General features: G+C 42.7%; 1 protein-coding gene across 3 annotated transcripts in view; it reads left to right on the top strand.

Moving 5' to 3' along the window:
* The window catches only part of ACOX1 (acyl-CoA oxidase 1), a 33,669-nt gene that overhangs the window by 209 nt on the left and 12,804 nt on the right, over positions 1-20,656 (top strand). The window contains exons 2-4 of one of the 3 annotated variants that reach the window (XM_006269238.4): positions 214-373; positions 18,666-18,826; positions 20,275-20,382. In XM_006269238.4, coding sequence (XP_006269300.1) covers positions 214-373; positions 18,666-18,826; positions 20,275-20,382 — 429 coding nt within the window. Of the gene's footprint in view, positions 1-213; positions 374-15,351; positions 15,513-15,539; positions 16,376-18,665; positions 18,827-20,274; positions 20,383-20,656 lie in introns of those variants that run through there. The other 2 variants (XM_006269239.4, XM_019494243.2) reach the window with 2 other exon arrangements.

Here is a 20,656-nt window from a genome sequence, read left to right as displayed (position 1 = left end):
CACTGCTGAGGGGGCCCCGCCCCCTGCCCCCCACACTGCTGGGGGCCCCGCCCCCTGCCCCCCACACTGCTGGGGGCCCCGCCCCCTGCCCCCCCGCACTACTGGAGGGGACACTGGCCTGGGAGACCCCACGTCCCCCCATCCCCGGGGGCTGGGGCAGCCCCGAGTGCTGTAATGGGGTCCCCCTGCTTCTCTCCCCTCACCCCCCTGCAGAGGCGCTGGTCCTGAACGACCCCGAATTCCAGCACGAGGACCTGAACTTCTTGTCGCGCAGCCAGCGCTACGAGGTGGCCATCCGGAAGAGCGCCCTCATGGTGATGAAGCTGCGCGAGTACGGCATCGCCGACCCCGATGAGATCTACTGGTTCAAAAGGTACCTGGAACTGCGTCTGCCTGTCCTCAGGGTGGGCTGAGGCACAGGGGCGCTGAGCTGGTACTCGGCCAGGGCTTGGGGATGCTTTCCAGCAGGGAAACCCCTCACAGGGGCTGACCTACGGCCTGACTGGGGCTCAGAGCCCCCCTTTCCAGCAAAAAAAAAGGGCCCTATTGGGAGGCATGGGGTTGACCTGCTGCACAGCCAGGGCAGAGAAACACTTGCCATCAGGAAAAAGCCATAGGAAGGCACGTGGTTGACCTGAAATCCATCTGGGACTGTCTGGGCTACAGGTCAAGTGGAAGGCAGGGTAGTTTTGCATCTTATAGACTAACCAAAGTAGATATATAAAGCCCGAGTTTTCATGAGCTTCAGTTCCCTTCATCAGATGCAGGTCAAGTGTCAAAGCAAGCTGACCGCCTGCCCCAAAATCCACTGAAATCTTGTCTTCAGTGAACTTTGGTTCAGTTCCTCGTCTTGGGTAAAACCTGTTGTATGTCCTTGTGCTGATTATAGAGCTGTCAACAGGAACTATCCTCTTCAGAGCCAAGCCTTGTAAGAAGGCTGAAAACAATGTGGCGTATAGGCACTGCAGTTCCCCGTGAAGAAGTAAAGGTCCCGCACTTAAACAGGTTGATGACTAATGGGGCGATGCAGGGACTTTTAACACATCAGAGATATGGCAGGACCAGGCCTGCCAAGGAAACTATGAGCCTCCTTTCGTATGGGGGGGCCAATAGTGACGTGTTACTGGTTACTTGGGACAAATACTAACGAAAACAGGGACAGGAGTAGAAGGGGTAACGCAAGGACTCTGGCCTTAATGCACTTCTGTGAAGTTCCTTACTTCAGATCGAACTTAGGCCTATTAGAGTTCCCCTGTCCTCGTAACTGAGAGAGGGACTGTGACTAGTGGAATAGCTTTGGGGTTGTCTGTTCTTCTATTTCTCCCTTGTTAAATCTGCCCAATGGTGAGCAAACAGCACCTTTCACAATCAAGTTGGACAGCTTCCAGCTCGTCATAAATGCAGTTCCTAGTGGAACTAAGCACCTTTGACCCATTTTCTCAATAAAGTTCCTTTACACAAAATGTTTGAGGCAGATTTCCATTAACTTCTTAACATAATGACTCTGCAGCTCTAGAAATCCACTGGCTTCAGAGGGGGCTGGACCAGATATTTGGGTCAAATTCATTAACTACAGGCATGCGTAGATGAAACGGGGGCCCTAAATTGAAGTGTAGGGCTGATTAAACCCCTGTGTCGTGCATACACCCCGCTGACTTACCTGCCTTTCCAGCAGGGAAGGGAGGGTGAGCTGGTGGGGGGCAGAGCAGTCCCTGGGCTGCAGGGGGGGCTGGTGCTTCCTGCTGTGGCCCCACCCCGCAGGTGGCACCCGCCTGCAGGCACCTGGCGGGGGTGGGGTGGCACTGCTGCCACAGAAGGAAGCACCAAGCCCTGTGCAGCTCAGGCAGGCTGGCAGGCTTGGAAGAGCGGGTGGATGCAGAGGAAAAAAAAGGATCAGAGGCTCTCCGCTTTTCTTGGGTTTCTTGCTTTCCAGAGCTGCTGCCAGGTGCCTGCAAGGCTTCCTGCAGAGCCCCTGAGCTGCATGGAGTCTGGTGCTTCGCTCTGTGGCTGTAGGGGCAGCAAACTAAAACTCCTCAAAGAAGTTTTAGTTTGCTGTGCCCCAAGTCATTTAAGGCGCATTATGCCGCCAGATTTCCTACAGTGGCTGGAATTAATGCACAATATGCTGCCAAGGCGTGCAGACACTGACACTGTTTAAGCGGTGCAAAAGCATTTAGCCCACTTTAAAGTGTGGTTTACACACACCTCTCGTTTCATCTACACACAGCCTACACAGCAGTAGTAGTTCCCAGGAGAAATTGGTGGACTCTAAATCTTTTTTAACATCAGTAGAAGTTCCGAGGAGAAATGCTTCAATTTAGATGCCACTTGGAAAATGACCTGGAATGTAGATCTGGCTTACAATTACATTGATCACAAATACAACCCTTGGCAAACTATAAGGCATTGTGCAGCCAATACCATTCATTTGCTTGTCCTAAAATGAAAATGTTTTTATAGTGTAGTCCAGTTTCAGCCATCCTAATGGAGAAATGGCAGCTAGTAGCTCTTGTGGCTTAGCTAACAAGTCTGCAGGATGTAAATACAGTCAACTTTGTTAATGGATATTGGATAAATCCACTAAAATACATAATATGAGCCTAGTTTTTTGCTTCTGGCTTAGATTCTCATACATATTGTCTACTTGCATTTTGGTTAAGTACGTAACTTGTGTAACATCTTTTAGACACTGTTTACTGCCTATTGCACTTGTACTTAGTACTCCATTTTTGTAACTCGTTAGCAGCTGTCAACTCCAAAACTATGGCCATAGTGCTAGCACTGCTATACAGCACTGACACAGTAGCTGCTAAGGAAGTGTGAACAGCTGTTTGATTAATTATTCTGTTCCCTTGTGAATGGCTAGTTAGTAATGAGGTACAACCACTTAGTATACCCTGTGTCTAGTCAAGTTCAGGGAAATGCATAGCCTTTATTTTGTACTAAAACTGCGCACTTACCTGGAATACCTTGTACACTGGTAACCGTTATTGACCATTTTTTTTTATGAAAAAGGAAGGATTGTTTTCAATAACGTGTTAAACATAAGACACAGTTACTCTTTTACGTACAAACTTGTATATATAAGTCAATCTGAGGTCTGGTAACCCATTAACTTAAATCAGGGGTAGGCAACCTTTTCCAGCTGTGGACTGGAATAACCCACTCAGGGTCAGCGGAGGGCAGGTGCTAGAATTTGGCTGCTTGTTCTGTTCATCCCTGTGTCAGTATCGGGGAAAGTACCTATAGTGAAGACCACACTTCTGTGGGCCAGATCCCAGCTTAGGGGCCATAGGTTGTTGCACCCTGGTTTAAATGAACATTTACACATCTGAATGATGTTCCAATATTTTATATATGGAACATCATTCAGATGTGTAAATTTACATAATATTTGTACATATATTTCTGTCTTTTTTTTCTTCTTCATAAGATACCCTTTTTTGTACAATTTGCAGAAATATATAAAATGTCAGCTCTTTAAAGGAAGGTTTTTTGTCTGTTTGTTTTGTTTTGAAACCCTCCACCAGGCCTGTTTTTGTGGTATGTAGGTTAATGGATTTTTGAATAAGCACTCAAGTCAGTAGAAAGCCTTTAAATATAAAGGGGTTGGGACTGGGTGCTGACAGTAAAATTAAGGATTTCTAATGTTAATGTAACAGCGAGAGCCATAACTTCGTCACATTTTGCAGATAAATTTTCTGTATTAACTGCGTGCACATTAAGAGAGTTCATTGCTATATTTGCCTAATGTATGAATGAGATTACTGTAGAATTTGTAGCTCTATTTGTATTTCTGTTTTTTACTCAAATATTGCATAAATGTACAATAATTACATAAGGGTTTTGGCTTTGCGTTAGTAGAAAGAATCAAGGGACCTGTTTTACAGCTGACAAATAAGAGCTGATGATGAAATTTGTGTCAAGTTTATTTTTCTGTATCTGAGATAATAAATAACTATCATTCAGGTAAAACAGAGCAAAGTCCAGGAAATCATCTGGGCAGACTGAATTTTTTTCACCTTTCATTTGTCACATACCTAAAGACTCAAGACTCTTCCTGTTAGACAGGGAAGATGGGTATCTAGGCCAGAGGTTAATTCATAGGACTGGGGGTGGGGACTCTGGTACTAATTGGTTATATCATGTTGAATAAAACATTCCATATAATATAAAAATAATCCTTGATGACAGTGTTGTGAGGGTTCATTTAACGAGTACCTAGAGATCCTCCACATCTAACAGTGTGGATAAAAATAAACTATTTTTCATTTTAAAAAAAAGCCTATAAAAAATCAAAATCTTTATTTAATCATGTTTTTTTATTTTTTAAAGATGCTTTTAAAAAATAAACCTATATAAAGGTCATTTTAAGACCCGTTAAAGCTCAAAGATATCATCATGGAATAGGGATTATAACTTCAAATTATAAACTAATTGAGACCATATATTCATGTAACCTTTTAAGAAAAGTTTATAAATGGGTCATAACAGGCCATAGACTATATTAGGGGCCTGATTTTATGGGGTTCCTAAGAGGCTTCTCTCTAGATTAGTAAAGATTAAAGAAAACCACTCTCCGCAATGGGACTCTGTGCTCAGTCCAGAAGATCCCATGAAGCATCTCTGTGATCCTTGGTTTCAGTTCTTAAACTGTGGGTTTGTCTCTCCAGAGATAACATCCTTGTTAACAGCAATATATGGAGATGAGAGAGAACAAACCTGATTACCTACCCATCAGCCCTGTCGTGTCTCTGCAAGTTTTTGTATACACAGTCAAGCCCTTACCTTTCTGTAAAAGTGCAAAGTTTCAATAAGTTATGAATAAAGGATATCAAACAATAAGAATGCACTTTTTGTAGACCACAGTGATTAAATCGAGGCTTCCTGACCAATGATTTAAATCATGATTTAAAACATAATTTAAATCGATCTGATTTAAATCAAGCCCACTCTGATATCTAAGCACAAAAGTCCTGTTTTTATTGCGTTTGCCGTGTAGAAAGATTAGTAAGGGAGATGAAAGCATTTTATTTACAACACCCGATTTTCAGACATTTGGCACTTTAAAGTTATCCAACTGCTGAGCTAAGCTGTCAGTGCTTGGTCACTTAATGGCATGCTTTCTTGAAATGTGAGGAAGTTCCTTGCCACAGCTCACATATCCTATGATAACTGCAGAAAGCTTTTTCATGCAAAAGAAAAATGGCAAGCTCTCTGAATTTGGTATGTGAGCAGCCCTTGTTGAGAAGCACCTGCTTGTGTATATTGAGGGTATGTCTACACAGCAGTCCTTACCACAACCACAGCTCGTGCAGACATACCCCAGTTAACTGTAGCTAGCTTTTTGCAGCCCTTGATGAACTTCGTGCTGCATTATCTGAGCTAGCTAACTGCAAATTGACTTGGCTATATCCATGTTAACTGTGGTCACAGTAATAAGCACTGTGTAGACACAACTTAGGAGGATGAAGAATTATTGGGATAACAATTGATGCAAAATGTGGCTTCTAAACTTGTATTCAGTGGTTCAGTGGGCCTTTTAAAGCCTTAGAGCCTAACAAAGTCCTTTGGGAAATCAGGGAAGGGAGTGTATATGTTTTGAGACCTGCATAGTCCCTTCTCTTATGCCAGTTTATATGAAAGGAAAGTAAGCATTTTACTGTGAAACACCTTTGGAAAAATCACCTGTACCTGGACACCTTGACTTTAGAGACTGAAGAAAAAGACAGGCATGTCAAAATTAAGGACCTCTTCACTTTTTTGGGTTGCACCCTTGATTTTTGTTTTGGCAACTTCTGCCTTAACTTTAATAATTTGTTGTTGATTTGCTGCAACTATCCTAATCCATCCTTGAAAAGAAGTCTCCAGGCAGCAGCAGCATCTGCAGTAACAGGGAGTGATGAATCAATTTTTTGCCATCATCTGTTCAGTCATACAGAACTCTGTTTGTGTATTTTGTTCACTTCACCAAGGTATGAATTTGAAATTTTAATGCGACACTCACAACATTAATGTTTAATCAACAGACAGTTTCCTTTTTCTCATTTTAAAAGCAAGATGAAATGCAAACAGTCTGTTAAAAGGGATCACAGAATGCAAAACTTTAACTCTGTAGGTTTAAGTTTCTAAAAAAAACAACTGGCAAATTTTACAGTGTTGCCACAAAGCTGCATTAATAGGATTTAATGTAGGAGTCTAGGCAGATTACTGCTCACTGTCTCTAATTTTACCTTACTCCGTTCTAATTTTACCACCTTAATACTGAATTACAATAACCTGATAGGTTGTTGGGTTGGGTTTTTTTGCATGTAACAGACCTAAAGCCTTCCAAGTGATATCACAGGGAGGGTTAGCTTTGTAGAATCTAATAGCTCATCTAGAAAGACTTAACGGTCCTCTCATCATCTTCTGTTCTTGTCTTCTAAGAAACCTTGTCTGCCCTGTAGTAAGCCACAAACAATGCCAGAGAAAGTTGTGACTTTGCACTTGCTTCTCTGGATATGTACAGCAGGTACATGAGTAGTACTGAGCGGATTTGTTTGGTGCACCATATGAGTTAGATGGAAGTTTCTAAATTCTGTAGGCACTTCTAATTATATACCTTAAAGGCTACTTCCCCTCACTTAAGAATCTGTGAGCGTTTCTAAGATGGCGTACACTGCGAAGGAAAGTGTAAGAAGCCCTTTCCATATCTAGAGAGAAACTTAACTTGAATGTTTTGTGTGGCTACCTGGAGCATGTAAATGCAAGATCTCTGGCTGCCCCTCTGTTGTTGGCATGTTGTGAACTCTAAAAGCACAAAATATATCATAAAGTGCTGTAGAACTTGCTTTCGGTCCACAAATTCGCTAAATATTCTGTATATCATAGTGCAGCCTCTGCTGTACTTGATGCTGAGACTGTTAATATTTGTCTCCTTCCTGTACCATTATTCATCTTCCAGTAATTATGTTACATAATGCCATTGAAGTACATGGTGCTGTACAACATTAACCAAAAACTGTTGCCCTTGACAGCTAAATCTGAAAGAAATCCTGTTTGACACAGTGGGATGCATTCTTTGTTGCTGGAATTCATCACAGAACAGAAATGCTAGGAGAGCTTTTGGAACTGATGTGTCTGGCAGACCAAACTGCAGACTTTTCATTCTTGATGACATGCAGGAATTGGAAGCAAATGTAAGAGATGAGCATCAGTTAGAGAAATTGGTGTGGAGTGAAAGAAGAGACTAGAGGCAGGGGTAGACATTTGCAGTACTAATGAGTATAGCATATGTGTGCACTTGCTATCTTGTCTCTGCCTGTACCTTTCATGCCTAAAACTGCCTGCAATGCATAGATTTCTGCTCTGTGACCTCAATTACAACCGCCCCAGTGTCTTTTAACGTATTCAGCAGAAATGTGATACATGGGCTTTTTCCATTTGATCTTGTTAGCAGAAATGTAAATTGTTTGACACATTTCAGAATCGGTATCATATTGACATCCGTGCACGCATCTCAGGTGTGTTGTTTCCAGATCTCTGCAGGCTGAGGAAGTCGTTACATCATTCACAGAGTTCTGAGAGCTGCACGAGTAGGAAAAGTCGGGGTGTTTTTATTCTAACTAAATCTAAAATCCCATAATGTGAGAGTTCACAGTCTCTCTTATGGTTGTGAACATGAAAATACAGGACCTTGCTTGTACTGTATTTTATTCCCAGATATGGAGTTTAGTAATTTCTGGTAATATACCAGGATCATGCATTTTCCTGTGTGAGTGGTTAGTGATTGCTAAGTAATCTGAAAAGATCTATGTTACCAAAGACTGAGTTGGAAAAGAACTTGCTTTTTCTTCTTCTCTCCCTGCCCAGCAGTGAGGAAATGCTTTGTGCAACCCGTGTTGTTTAGTCCAGAAACTGGACAGTATCAGTTTCTCATTAATTTGCTAGTGGAAAGTGTTGGAGGTGGCATTCACATCCAGCAGGAAGAAAAAATCCCGTCATCAAAGTGGTCTCCATGGTACTTGCTTTGGTAACACTCCTTTTTGAACTAGGAGACCGTGGACTTGGGTTTCACGACTAAGTTTACACTTGTATGGAATGAGCCCTCATATACTTTAGTGCTGTATTAGAAGTTAAGATGTCACAAACGCTCCTATTAGCTACTTATGAGTACTCAGCTATCAAGCAAAAGGTAAAAGATCCTCGGATACTCTTCAGAACAGTGTTTCTGAATAAACTTCCTGTCCAGGCTTTGTCTGTGCTAGGAAGTATCATCCTTTTACTCCTCAGCTTTCTACTGACCACATCAGAAGCTATTTGGCGTCTATGGTAGCCAGCACCAAACTGCAATTCTGATCCATCTTATTTGTCAACTACACCTCTGATGCACCTGAAGCAACTTCCAGGCCACCCTGTACAAGTTTATAACCTTCAAAAAACAATTTTGGGGCTAGGGTCCCACATCTCTATTCTTTTTAAGATCAAGATTTTAACTCTAATCCATTTAATCCATCTAATCATAGATGGATCCCCAAGCCTTGGGAAGGGCTGAATTTAAATCAGACTTTCTACTTCACCTTCTTAAGCACAGTAGTATTGTGAAGGCTGGCTGGTGCCTAGCTAACAAAACCCAGCACTATCTATTTTGTGACAAGAGCATCACAGGGAAAATGTACAACAACAACCAGTCTACACGTATGTAGGTCTACCAGGAAGATACCCAGGTAGAGAAAAAGGTGCAGCAGCTCTTTATTCTGACCTGATTCCCTGCCAGAGACTCCTGTCTTCTGTTCAGTCAAGGGAGAGCAAACCAGCCCTTTAAGTCAGGCTACATTAAAGGCATAAGAAGACTGTATTGGATGGCATCAGTGGGCACATCCAGATGAGCTCATCTGTGCTGTATGTGGTGCCGCAAACATGTCTGCGGCACCACATACTGCACTGTCTGGTATTCTCCGTGCTGCAAGGCCTCGCTGCAAGGGTGTGCAAGATATCCAGGGGTCAAAAAAACCCATGGGAAAGAAAAATGGAGCAGTGCACGCTTGGATAGCATGTGCTGTTGAAAAGCAGAGCCAGAGTCACACTGCAGTTGCTGGTCAGGCTCCACACAGCAGGATCGCCGAGGCTGCAGCCCCAGGAGGTTGCCAGGACCCCAGGTAAGGTTGCTGGGGCCAGCCCAGTGCTACCGTCCCTGGGGTAACTTGCCATGTGCCAAAGCGCATGTGGCATGGGCATTGCTTGAGGACAGATAGCAGGCACAAGGTGCACCGCTGCTACTTGTCCCCAGGAAACCAAACATCCGCACTTATCTGGACATGCCCAGTGGGTTCAAACCAGGATATCTAGTTGCTTTGGATGGAGGAGAGGGGTAACTCCTTTATTGTTCTGGATATCTGTTTTAATTGCTTCTTTCCCAGTGTTTGCAAGAGATATGAGCAAGGTACAATGGAGGTCACAGGTATATCAAGGATATTATTAACTTTGATACTTGGCAACTAGACCAGGGCAATATCCGAAGCGTAGTTTGATCCTGGCTACACTAGACTTATAACACTGATACAAGAGGCTTGTTTTATTTGTTTTCTTTTTAAAATATTCTTCACATCCATGATGTCTCCCACATTTCAGCATAACAGTCTCTGAAGGTCTTGTTTCTGTCTCTCAAAGCATTTTCAAACTGAATGAAAAGGAATCTCTCATCAGTTGTGGATAGGACCTTTAAGATGCAATGACCAGTTTCATGAGAATTGTTGCTGAATTTATAAACCGTCTGTTTCTTGATGGTTAGTGGTCACCCCATTCGCAATAATTTGAAAAGTGCTTTAGGATGCTTTTTATATGAACAATGATTTCTTAACCCCAAGTGCCCATCGTTCCCTTCCCACCCTTACCAAGTATTCACTTGTCTTTATTTGAAGCTTCTCCTTTCAGACAAAGTAAATGGTGGAGGTTAAATACAATGGGTGGAATTTGTCTTTTGTAGAAGCAATTATGAGACACATAAGTGAAAGTGTATTTTACATCATGGATGCGACGCTTGCATCAAACTTGTTATGGCATTTTTGGGAGGTTTCAGAATGAGAGTTAATTACTTTTTGGTTTCTTTAACAGAAATGTGCCTGAGTTTGTTAGCGTTCACCCATGAGTGTCATATAAAACAGGGTAGATTTTTGCTTCTGTTGGTGATGAAAGTTCACCTTGCAGGGTTCATCTGTGGCTCTCATAATTATGCTTGTCTGCTGTGACAGACTGACTTTCTCTTTAGGTCTCACCTGGGACAACAGATCAGTGCTAGTTGGTAAATGTGCCAATCCTAGATGCGAATGCATTTTAACTGTTATATCAGTTAATCCATGAAGAACAGAAATATTGTACAAAACTGATAGCAATTTATGGTGGGCAGAAGAATTTGAAAAACAGAAGGCCTGCAACAGGAAGATGAGGGAAAACACAAGGGTAGAAAGGGTATGTATCTCATCATGACACTGCCTGTTTTCCAGTCACTAATGCTGTCTCCAGAAAATCAGCCTCTAAGTTGATACCCGTTTCTCCTGTCCAGAAAATATTTATTTCTTGAGCAAATGATCAGCTAATTTTTTTCTCTTCATCTTTCTCTTCTGTCCAGTCCCTCGCTCATCCCTTTCATTTTATTTCAACTTTTAGTGCTGCTTAGATTTTCTTGGCTCTAGCAGGGTAGGCCTTGTGTAGACGAAATGAGAGGCATGTGCACGCGACACTTTAAAGCGGGTTAAGTGCTTTTGCACCACTTTAATGGTGTTGGTGTTTGCATGTGTCAGCGGCGTATTGCGCAGTAATTCCAGCCACTTTAGCGAATTCAGCGGCATAATGCACCTTAAATGACTTGTGGTGCAGCAAACTAAAATTCTTCTGAGGAGTTTTAGTTTGCTGCCCTACAGCCACAGAGTGAAGCACTGGGCTCTATGCAGCTCAGGGGCTCTGCAGGAAGCCCTTGCAAGCAGCCTGGCAGCCACCCGGGAAGGCAGGCTTCGTCCAAGAAAAGCAGCGAACCCGATCTCTTTTTTTTTTCCCCTGGACCCTGCCTGAGCTGTACGGGGGCCTGGTGCTTCCCTCCATGGCAGTGGTGTCCCCCAGGACTGCCCAAGCTGGATGCCTCTGGGCAGGTGCCGGTGGGGGGGAGGTGCTGCTGCTGCAGAAGGAAGCATCAGCTCCTCACCACCCCACCCCTGCAGCTCAGGGACCGCTCCCACCACCAGAGAGGCAGGTAAGTTTGGGTGTGTGCACAACACAGGGGTCTAAAGGGCCCTAAGTTGAAGCAGTGTTTTTAAAAACCCACCACTTCAATTTAGGGTCCCCATTTCATCTACACAGGCCCATAGCTATCTAGGTTTTCTCCTGTTTTTGAAAGCACTTCTGTTCCTTTATTAAAATACTTTAATATTAGTAGTACCAAAATGATATAGCATTGCAAAGCTGCTTAGCTAGGTTGTCAGTAGAGAACAATGCCTTGTAATGTATTTACTGCTGCTGATGTGCTGCTTTGATGTCCAGTCCACCAACTTAAAAATTTCTGCTCTTAACAGGTTGCAGACTTAAGTGCCTTAACCCCAGTTTTGTCAGTATCTTGACAAGTGACTTTAGACAAGTTGTGTACATTAGGTGCATTTGCTAACTGGTGAAATAGGTAGCAATATGTTTCTGTCTGGCAGGGATGTTTTGTACTTTGTTAGAGCTTTTGGATCATAAGAGGAAAGGTGCTATCCAGGAATAAGGTGTTGCTACCTACCAGTTTTGATTGCATTCAGTGGTATGCAGTCCAAAGTGCAGTTTTTGCCCTTAAGATGAGTAAATCTGCAGAACTGGCCTCAGCATAAAGTGGTAGATCAGAGGTAGTGTCCTGAGAGTTGCATAATCCACCCCTTTGTTTTCATAACTTTCTTTCAGTGGTTTCTGACAACCAACATTCAAAGATCAGCTTGTGTTTAGCAGAGCTAAGCTAAACCAGGGTTCTTATTTAACTTGGTTAATTTGGCATTGCTCTCAGCTCTGTTTAGAGTTGTCCTTTTGGGACCAGGACGAAGGTCACAAATAGGGAACGGTATGGGATACGGTGCTGTCTGTGAATGCTGAAGCTAAAAAAATCTTGTAGGAGGCACTGTTGCACGATTATGAACCTGATCCCTTTCTTTTCTCTCATAGAGTTTGTATAGGTCTTCATATTGAGCCTGTTAGCCTTCGTTACACCATGTTTATTCCCACCTTGGAGAGCCAGTGCAATGCTTCCCAGCTAGAGAAATAGCTTTTTCTTGGCTGAGAATGGCAGATAACAGGCACCTACACCCAGACTGAGATGGGTCACAGTTAATCAATGAGTAACCTGTGTGGAGTTGCATGGTGATGGTGCTCATGATCAAGAGAAGGTTCAGATGCCTTTCATGTAACTCTGGTTCTAATCAGAAAATGTCCTTCTAGCTGTGTGATGCCTATTTGAAACCTGTGTCCCCTGTCCTATGAGACCAGTTTTGAACTCCTGTCTGATCTGTTTAACAACCAGATATCAATAAACACTATGTTTACTCCTTTGCAGAATGTTATATGAGGTGAATATAAGTTTGCATGCTGTATTATCTTTCCATTGCCCCTGCCATCTCTGCCATGTACTTAATGAGCTGGTGCTATGGGGATGAAAGCTGAATTCTCCATTCAAGCAGTTTCAATCCGGTGAAGGATGCTTTGGGGACCAGAACGTCTGACATGCAGGTGTTTAAGATGGTTGCTCACCTGTTTTGAGTTCAGGTGGGGAGGTGAAATTAAGACTCTAAAGAGGCAAAATCCCTTCAAGAGACTTAAAAGGAAAAAAGTGGGAGGGGAGGGGGCTCTATATCCTGCATCACTTCCCACACCATGACTACAGCTGGGTATGGATTTTAACACCAGAGCAGCGTTGTCACTCACTGCAACTCCATTTCTCCAAGATCATGCACCTTGTTCATCCTGTACCCCATGACACAGCCTTTTGTCTGAGGTTCATCTCATCAGCTGTACACTATTGAATGGTTCTGACATGAGTCACTATTCTTTGTTTCAGAATGAGGATCACTTTGACTTTACAAAGTTAGGCATTTCTGATTTTGCTTTTTCTGTTCAGGACAGTACCAGTAGTTGAATGATGTCAGCTTTTACTTTGGCCCAAATTTAGGGACGTATGGGAGTGTTTTCATCTAGAAATAGTTGTATATGAATGGTAAAAAGATTGGTTAATAGCTCAACTTGGCATGCATCTGTGTAATGTAATGTGGAAGCTTATATATAGTGTTAGGGCTTCTTGAGGTCCTGTTCAGCACAGTCAGAAAGAAAAGGAATTTTTGGCCAGCCAGGGACATTAAAGACCCTGAATATTCCTTGTTTGCTTTGTCCATTCTCTTCTGCCTCCTTATCTTGATTTCTGTCTATCATCTCTTCTTTTGGCAAATAAAAACAAGTTGCTTTTGTTTGTATATCACTAATAGTAAGGGTTTTTTTGGTCTTTTGTATGATGCTGGGACTTGGTTATAATGCTGGGGTCCAGTTCTGAAACATCAGACTTCTGCCCTGCTCTCATTCATTCTAGTGAGAGTGAGTGGGGAGTGCTGATGATGAGCTGCATTGTAGAGGCAAGCTGAAAGGGCCTTTGTACACACCACGTTTTTTGCCCTTTCTTGCGCTGCAACTGTGACTGTTTGCACAGGCAGGCTTTCCAGATGCTTTAAAAGCCTTTCTGGTGCATTAAACTAAAACTCCTCAGACATCATTTAGTTTGGTTCACCAGGAATTAAACCATTGTGTCCATGAATTCATTGCGTGCAAACACAAAGGCACTCATAGATGTGTAATGAGCTTCTTTTTCCACCAGATGGTGTTGCGACTATTTTGCAGTTTACCCATTTGAATTGCTTTCCCTTTCAAATTTCTTCCAGTTTTCTTTATTTTCTTGTCCGGTTTGCTAGCTGGGCAATGGGCATGGAGTGGGTGGGCCTCCTCTCCTCCCCCCCCCCCCCCCCCCCCCCCCCCCCCGGGACAGAGCTTCATTTGTTCGAAAATCTAGTGCATGCAAACATAGATACGACACTCCAAAGCTTCATTTGTTCGAAAACCTAGTGCGTGAAAACACTGATGCGATGCTCCAAAATAAACAAGTTTAAAATTTTATAAATGTATTTAATTTAATGTGGATTAAAACCTGTACAAGCACCCAAAATCTCTAAATATCAGGGATCTGACTCAGTATGGCTGCCTGTATTCCCATGAGCTGTCTATGACTTCACTGATATATGTTAAGGCAGGGGTGGGCAAAATGTGGCCCACAGGCCGGGTGCAACCCACCAGGCCGTTCTATCCGGCCCACGGGACTGGACGACCCCTAAAAAATGTAGAAAATTAATATTATCTGCCCCTGGCTGTCTGTCATGTGGCCCTTGATGGCTTGCCAAGACTCGGTAAGCAGCCCTCCACCCAAAATAATTGCCCACCCCTGTGTTAAGGGCATATCTGGGTCCAAGGAGTATTCCCATTGCAGGTACATTATAGCGGGGGAGAAAGCCTAGTTTCATCCTAAGTATTTATCTAAATTCTAGGCATTGCAACTGATAGATCAAAAGAGTGCTGTGCATCTGTTTATCCTGGTCATTCCAGGTTTGGGGTATCAGCTGAACATATTTGGGCAGTATATCTAGGTTCTCTAGAGCCTCAAAGAGAAAGTTGAAATATTCCATGCTGTGTAACTTGTGAACTAAAACTTTTTGTCTTGTTTGAATTCTGTATGTTAGGATGCAGTTCTACTCTTGCGTCTCACCCTTGCAGTAATATGCCTATACTGCTTTCCCTCCAGACCAGATGCCTCTCAATCGCTTTCAGCTTAGTGAAATATTAGGCTTCATTTTGTGGAAGGATGCCTGTTCCAAACATTTACCTTTCACTGAAGGAGTGGTTGACTCGAGGGGAATGATAAAGTTCACGATCCTGCTGCTGGTGGATGTGAGATAAAGATAACTTCTGAACGAAGAATGGGTCACTGGAAAAAGCTGCTTTCTTCCCAGTACCAGAAGTCATCCTAATTAGTAGCCTTATCATGATGGCTACACTTCCTGAACCTAAAACCCAGTGATGGGACTGGATCCTCATGACTCACAACTTTTACTCTTCAGCTTATATGTAGCTATATATAATTCTAACAATGTTGGTTCCTTTCCCATTAGTGTTGCACAGGATTTCAACATGACTGGGATTTGATCTTGGTCTGTAATGAAAGTCCATCAGCAGTAAAGAAAGATGCAGCTGTTTAGTGCGTACCACTTCCAGGGGCATAGGTAAAAGAAAACTAAGACCTTAATCTCTCTTTCTCTCCTGTAGAATATGCCTGGGCTCTTTTGCTGGGCCTTTAAATCTCCACTTCGGCATGTTTACACACACCGTAGAGAACCAGGGCACTGTTGACCAACAAGAGAAATGGCTACCTCCCGCCTCTGGACTGCAGATAATTGGCACCTACGCCCAGACTGAAATGGGGCATGGTTAGTTCCCTGTGGGGTCTGATCGGTACCCTCTGTTCTGTGACTCCAGTTAACAAATCAGTGATGCTCCATAACTAAATCTAAAGGGTGAAAGACTAAAATAAAGCTATAACTTAAAAAAAACACAAACCTGTTAATGCCCAGTGATGCTTTATCTGAAAGCAAGAGACTGCCTTGCCTCTCTTACCATTTCAGTGATCACGAAGCACCTCCTGCCTACCTAACGATCTCCTAATTGTTGATTTTGTTTTAAGATAAAGCTGTTTTTTCCCCTTAGGAACTTGACTTACATATTGAATATGGTACCAGGAACTGCCAGCAATTGTATTTTTGTCTGAATTTAGGATGTGGACATTGCAGAGTTCTTAGCTAGTGCAGTGATGGACTGCCCAAACAAGGAAGCAAAGCTTATTTAGAAACACTGTAGCTTGCAGGGAAGTGTAGTGTGACAGCTCAAGTTATTGAGACACCCTGCCCAAAGCACCCTTTGTTTCTGAAGCATCTCCATTGCAACTTTGTTGTCAAAACACAAGAATTTATTCTGAATCAGGAGAATTTTTGTGGGCCGTCTCATACCACAGAGGATCTTTAACTGCATATGGTGCACATCCCAGCAAGAAATGCTGCAGTAAATGATCAAATGGTGACAGCGCTGTCTATGTTGTTGGAGTTCAAACTTGGAAAATGTGATATTGTTTCCTGGATCAGGTAACAACAAACCCTGGCTGGGCCTCAGCGGTTTGGCAGCTGCTGCTGCTCCTACTCATCAGACAAAAAATGCAAAAAAGTCACTTGACAGAATTCTTTGCTTCTGCAAACTTTGGCTCCAGCTCTAGAGCAAACTACTAGCTCAGGAAAAGAAGGTATGAAATCAAGAAGACACAGTGGAAATAATGGCCACTGAACTCACTCCCTTTCTCCTACAGAAGTGATGGATTTATTTTTTCTTTGCTTATGATTCATTTACCTTATCCCACTTCCGTGCTTGGTAATGGCTGTGTTTGTAATTTTCACGGTACTCTGTGACTAACCAGAATATTGATGAAGAAATCATGCACAAACTAATACAGGTGGTAGTGTCTTACAGCAAGCATGCCTTCCAAATTGAATGATTCTTGATCAATAATATGTATAGCTGTTTGAAATTCTTGCTAAGATTGTTGGGTAATTATTCTAATGTCACACAAGCTGCATCCATAATTACTACGCTCCACTTACCATGTTTTGGGGTCTTTTTGTTTGTTTTTATTTTTGTTCTCAAGCTTGACTTTTAGTTGAAGTTGGGTGGTTTGTCGTTTGTCTTGGAAAAAGACCCTTCAAGCTATAGGTTACTGGCTTCACTCTTACCCTAGATTGGTGGTAGTTACTCTCAAGTGACCGTTTTGTGAATTGGTTTCAGTCCATTTCATAATAAACATTTGTTTAAGTCCCGCTATATATGGGATGAATTGTGAGTCTGGAACAAAAGCAAAACTCTCTCGTTTCTCCCCTAAAGTAGGTCTCCTCCAGCATGGTGTTGAGGCAGTTGGAAGAGTGGTTGTAAACACTGTATTGCCATTACCCATCCTGTACCTATTCTGTTGGTAAATAGGAATTTCAGTATTTGATTGTCAAGTCGGAACCTTTCGCCAGCACTTAATTCACTTTGAAAAAAAAAGCCTGTTTCTAATGATAACTAATCATTAATTCTGGATTACTATAAGGCATAGGACTTTTGAAAATATTGCTGTCAATGCATCTTCTAGATGGTTGATATGGAAACAACCAAGTAAAGGAAGCACAGTATATAAAAGAGCATTCCATTGAAGTACATTTAGATCTGCTAAAATGCTCTAGTGCTCTGTCAGCCATCCAGATTCACTCTGTTGTCCTTTCAGGGAACTATATAATGTAATAAATATTCTAACTGTACCAAGAACTGGTTTGTGAGAGGGTGCCTGCATTATTTGAGGCTGTAAAATGAGAGGTACCAAATGAAGACCCTTAAGGTCAATGCTTCTGCAACACCAACATCTTGTCTACTTTATTGCTTTGTGATAACCATTGTGTAGGATAGCCAGTCTTAAGTATTTGAGAACTAATCCTGTTCTCTGGCTGTTTTTAAGGTCTATTAGAATCTTATTTTAAGATGCCCTTGCGTGAAATTTCTCACAAGAAATCCCAAGTGGATGAATTGCTTTGTGAGATCTCAGTACATAGGTTGCCATAGCTAGGAATTGTGAAGATCAAAGAAAAATAGCTCTCTGTAAGTAGACAGAGCTATTGAGACTAGTGTTAATACATCTTAATGTGTTGGTATCCAAAGACTTAAAGCTTCCTGAACAGGTTCTTGTTAAGTTCCCTGGTCAATTAATACCTGACCGAAGTTGGCATGAGCTAGATGAAGCAAAAGCCCATGTTGTTATAACATGGGGATGGCTTTGTACTGGTGGTCCCTAAAATGATACACCTTGGCTTTCCTCTCAGAACTGTGGTTTATTCACGGTTTTGGCTGATTGCACGTGCAGAGTACTGCTTGGTTTGTTAAAAGGTTCCTAAAGACTTAAATGAATAGTTGGAGGGATGGAGGAGGAGCTCTTCACTGGACCTCTATGGAAAGAAACCTGCTACATCAATAATATAAGATTCTAACCTAATCCTGGACTCAAAAAATGGGATGTGTATGACACTGAAGTGCTAGGCATAGTTTTTAGATCATCTAAGTGGAGGCATAACTCATGCTACTGAGACCAGAGGGTCTTCAGGTGGAAAGGGGTTTCAGTTCTTCCTGTAACCTCAGTTGGATAATGAAAACATGTAATCCAGTGCCAAAATAGCCCCAGTCTGATTTCATCCAACTCGACTCCAAGATATAAGCTGCTCTCTGTAAACTGTGGCTGAAACCAAAAAGGGGCATGTTGCAGTTGCAGCCCTGCTTATCATTAAAACAAAACATGCTACAGCATGTCTGGTTTTTAGAGTAAGCAGTCTTCTCATGATAAGACTTGAGAAGTGTTTTTGGTGGGTTTCCTGAAACACGCTTGCTAAATTCTTACTCACACACAACTTTTTCCCCCCCCCCTCTCTCTTTCACTTTCCACTCTGAATCTCACACTTGCCTTCATCCCATAATGTTTCTTTCATGCCACCCCCCATCTTGGCATTTCTTCACAGCTTTATTCATCATGGACGGCCTGAGCCTCTGGATCTTCACCTGGGCATGTTCCTTCCTACCCTCCTCACCCAGGCAACCCAGGAACAACAGGATCGCTTCTTCATGCCGGCCTGGAACCTGGAGATCATAGGCACTTATGCACAGACCGAGATGGGCCATGGTACAGTACATTCCCTCGAATCTATTACCACGGGTGGCTTTCTGCATGAAGGATCGCTCTCCTCGCAGAGAAAATAGTGTGTGCTATTCAGAGTCTGTTCACATGCAGCTCTGACTGGGGAATTTGTTTCTTCACAGTGAAATGTTAACAATTCAGGTGTACATTTATACCACTCGGTGTTTGTCCTTTTATTTATGGTTTTATGGTGCCCTTCACTTTGGTATCTGGGTGTATTTGATTGCTCCTCTTCCATGGAGACTGATTAATGAAAATACCTTGTTTTATGTGGGTCTGGTGATTTCAGCACATGGCAGCTCATTTATTTGTAAACCTACCTAACTTTCCAGAATGGTTTACACCTTTCCCTTTTTGGCATTCAGTTTGAAGGCAAGAGTACAGAGCTGTACAGTACTTGAAAGAGGTAGTAAAGGAATGAGTCAACTCTTCTTTCGCTTGGGATAGACTCCTAGATCAGAGAACTGGTGGGTAACTCACATTCACCACCCACACTTTCATCAATCCTTTCTTATTTTTCTTTTTCCTCCGATGTACTCTCAGTCAAAAGATTGAAAGGTCTTCTGTACCCATGCATTTCTCACTCGGAGTTGGCTTTATATGGTCAGGGTTGCCTTATTGCTGCTTTCCATCTTTGGAAAGGATGGCAGGTGCTCCACAAATCTCCAAGCTTTGGAAATACTGTGTGCGGAGTCACTGGCTCTGTAACAGTCAGCCAGCCTGAAACACCTGAGTAGGTCCTGGTGCTGGATGAGCACAACTGACTTGTTAGATTGATTGGATACCTGTTCATGGAAAAATAGCATTGATAGGAACAGCAGCAGCCTTCAGCCTGAATGATGTATGAAATTAAGATTTTGTAATGTGACAGTGGAAGTAATTCATGGAACTGTTAGCTAGATGAAATGTCTCTATCCATCTAACAGCTGCCTGCCATGGTGTGCTCTCGTGCTTTCACTTGGGGCTATGAATGATTTTGTTTGAAAGAAACAGCTCCCATCAGCTGGAGTATACAGCTTCCCCTCCCCACCCCAGGGATAAAGTAATGAGACTAGTACTTGGTGTGTGATTTGTTTATTGGATGTGGCTTCATTTTACAGTCAGATTGCAGTGTCAGTAAAAACAGGTAAGGATATTGTGGAGTGTTTGAAGTTCTCATGTTCCTGGTGCTGCAAAAAAAGACAGGCAGTGTCAGGTTGGAGGTGCTTGGAACACTGAAATACTGGTATGTTTCTGGAGAATTAGATTCGGCTCCCATAGTATGACCAGTCTGTGTACTTGCTGTTTTGTAACTGTGGCATAGTGTTTCCTTTCACCACTTGGGTTATGTAACTTACATCACTACTGGAGCTCAATGATTTGCTGTACTATTCTCTCCTTTTTTCTGTGCTGTGATTAATGTCTGTCAAAATAAATTTGCAAAATGCCTACAGGAACTCATCTCCGAGGCCTGGAGACCACTGCCACCTATGACCCAGCTACCCAGGAATTCATTCTCAACAGCCCCACTGTGACTTCCATTAAGTGGTGGCCTGGTGGACGTAAGTGAAAGTGCTTTGCATTTGAACTTGGGTACTAAATGGAGAACTGTTCTTTCTGGAGGTGGTGGTGATCCAAGACCCACGTAACAAATGTTGCATCTGGCTGGTAGTGAATTGGCACAGAGGGAAATCGCATCAGTCTGTATCACCTGTCAGCCAGCTAAGATGTATCAAAGTTCATCTACAATCTTTGCTCATACCTGAAGTGCCTACTTTCCTAACTTAGGCAGAACTCTCTTTTGCTTCAGTAGAAGTCCTGCCAAAGCAGGAACGT

The sequence above is a fragment of the Alligator mississippiensis genome, chromosome 8, assembly GCF_030867095.1.
Source record: "Alligator mississippiensis isolate rAllMis1 chromosome 8, rAllMis1, whole genome shotgun sequence".
NCBI lineage: Eukaryota > Metazoa > Chordata > Crocodylia > Alligatoridae > Alligator > Alligator mississippiensis.
Note: the sequence above shows the minus strand (reverse complement) of the source record. Positions and strands in the feature narration are given on the sequence as shown.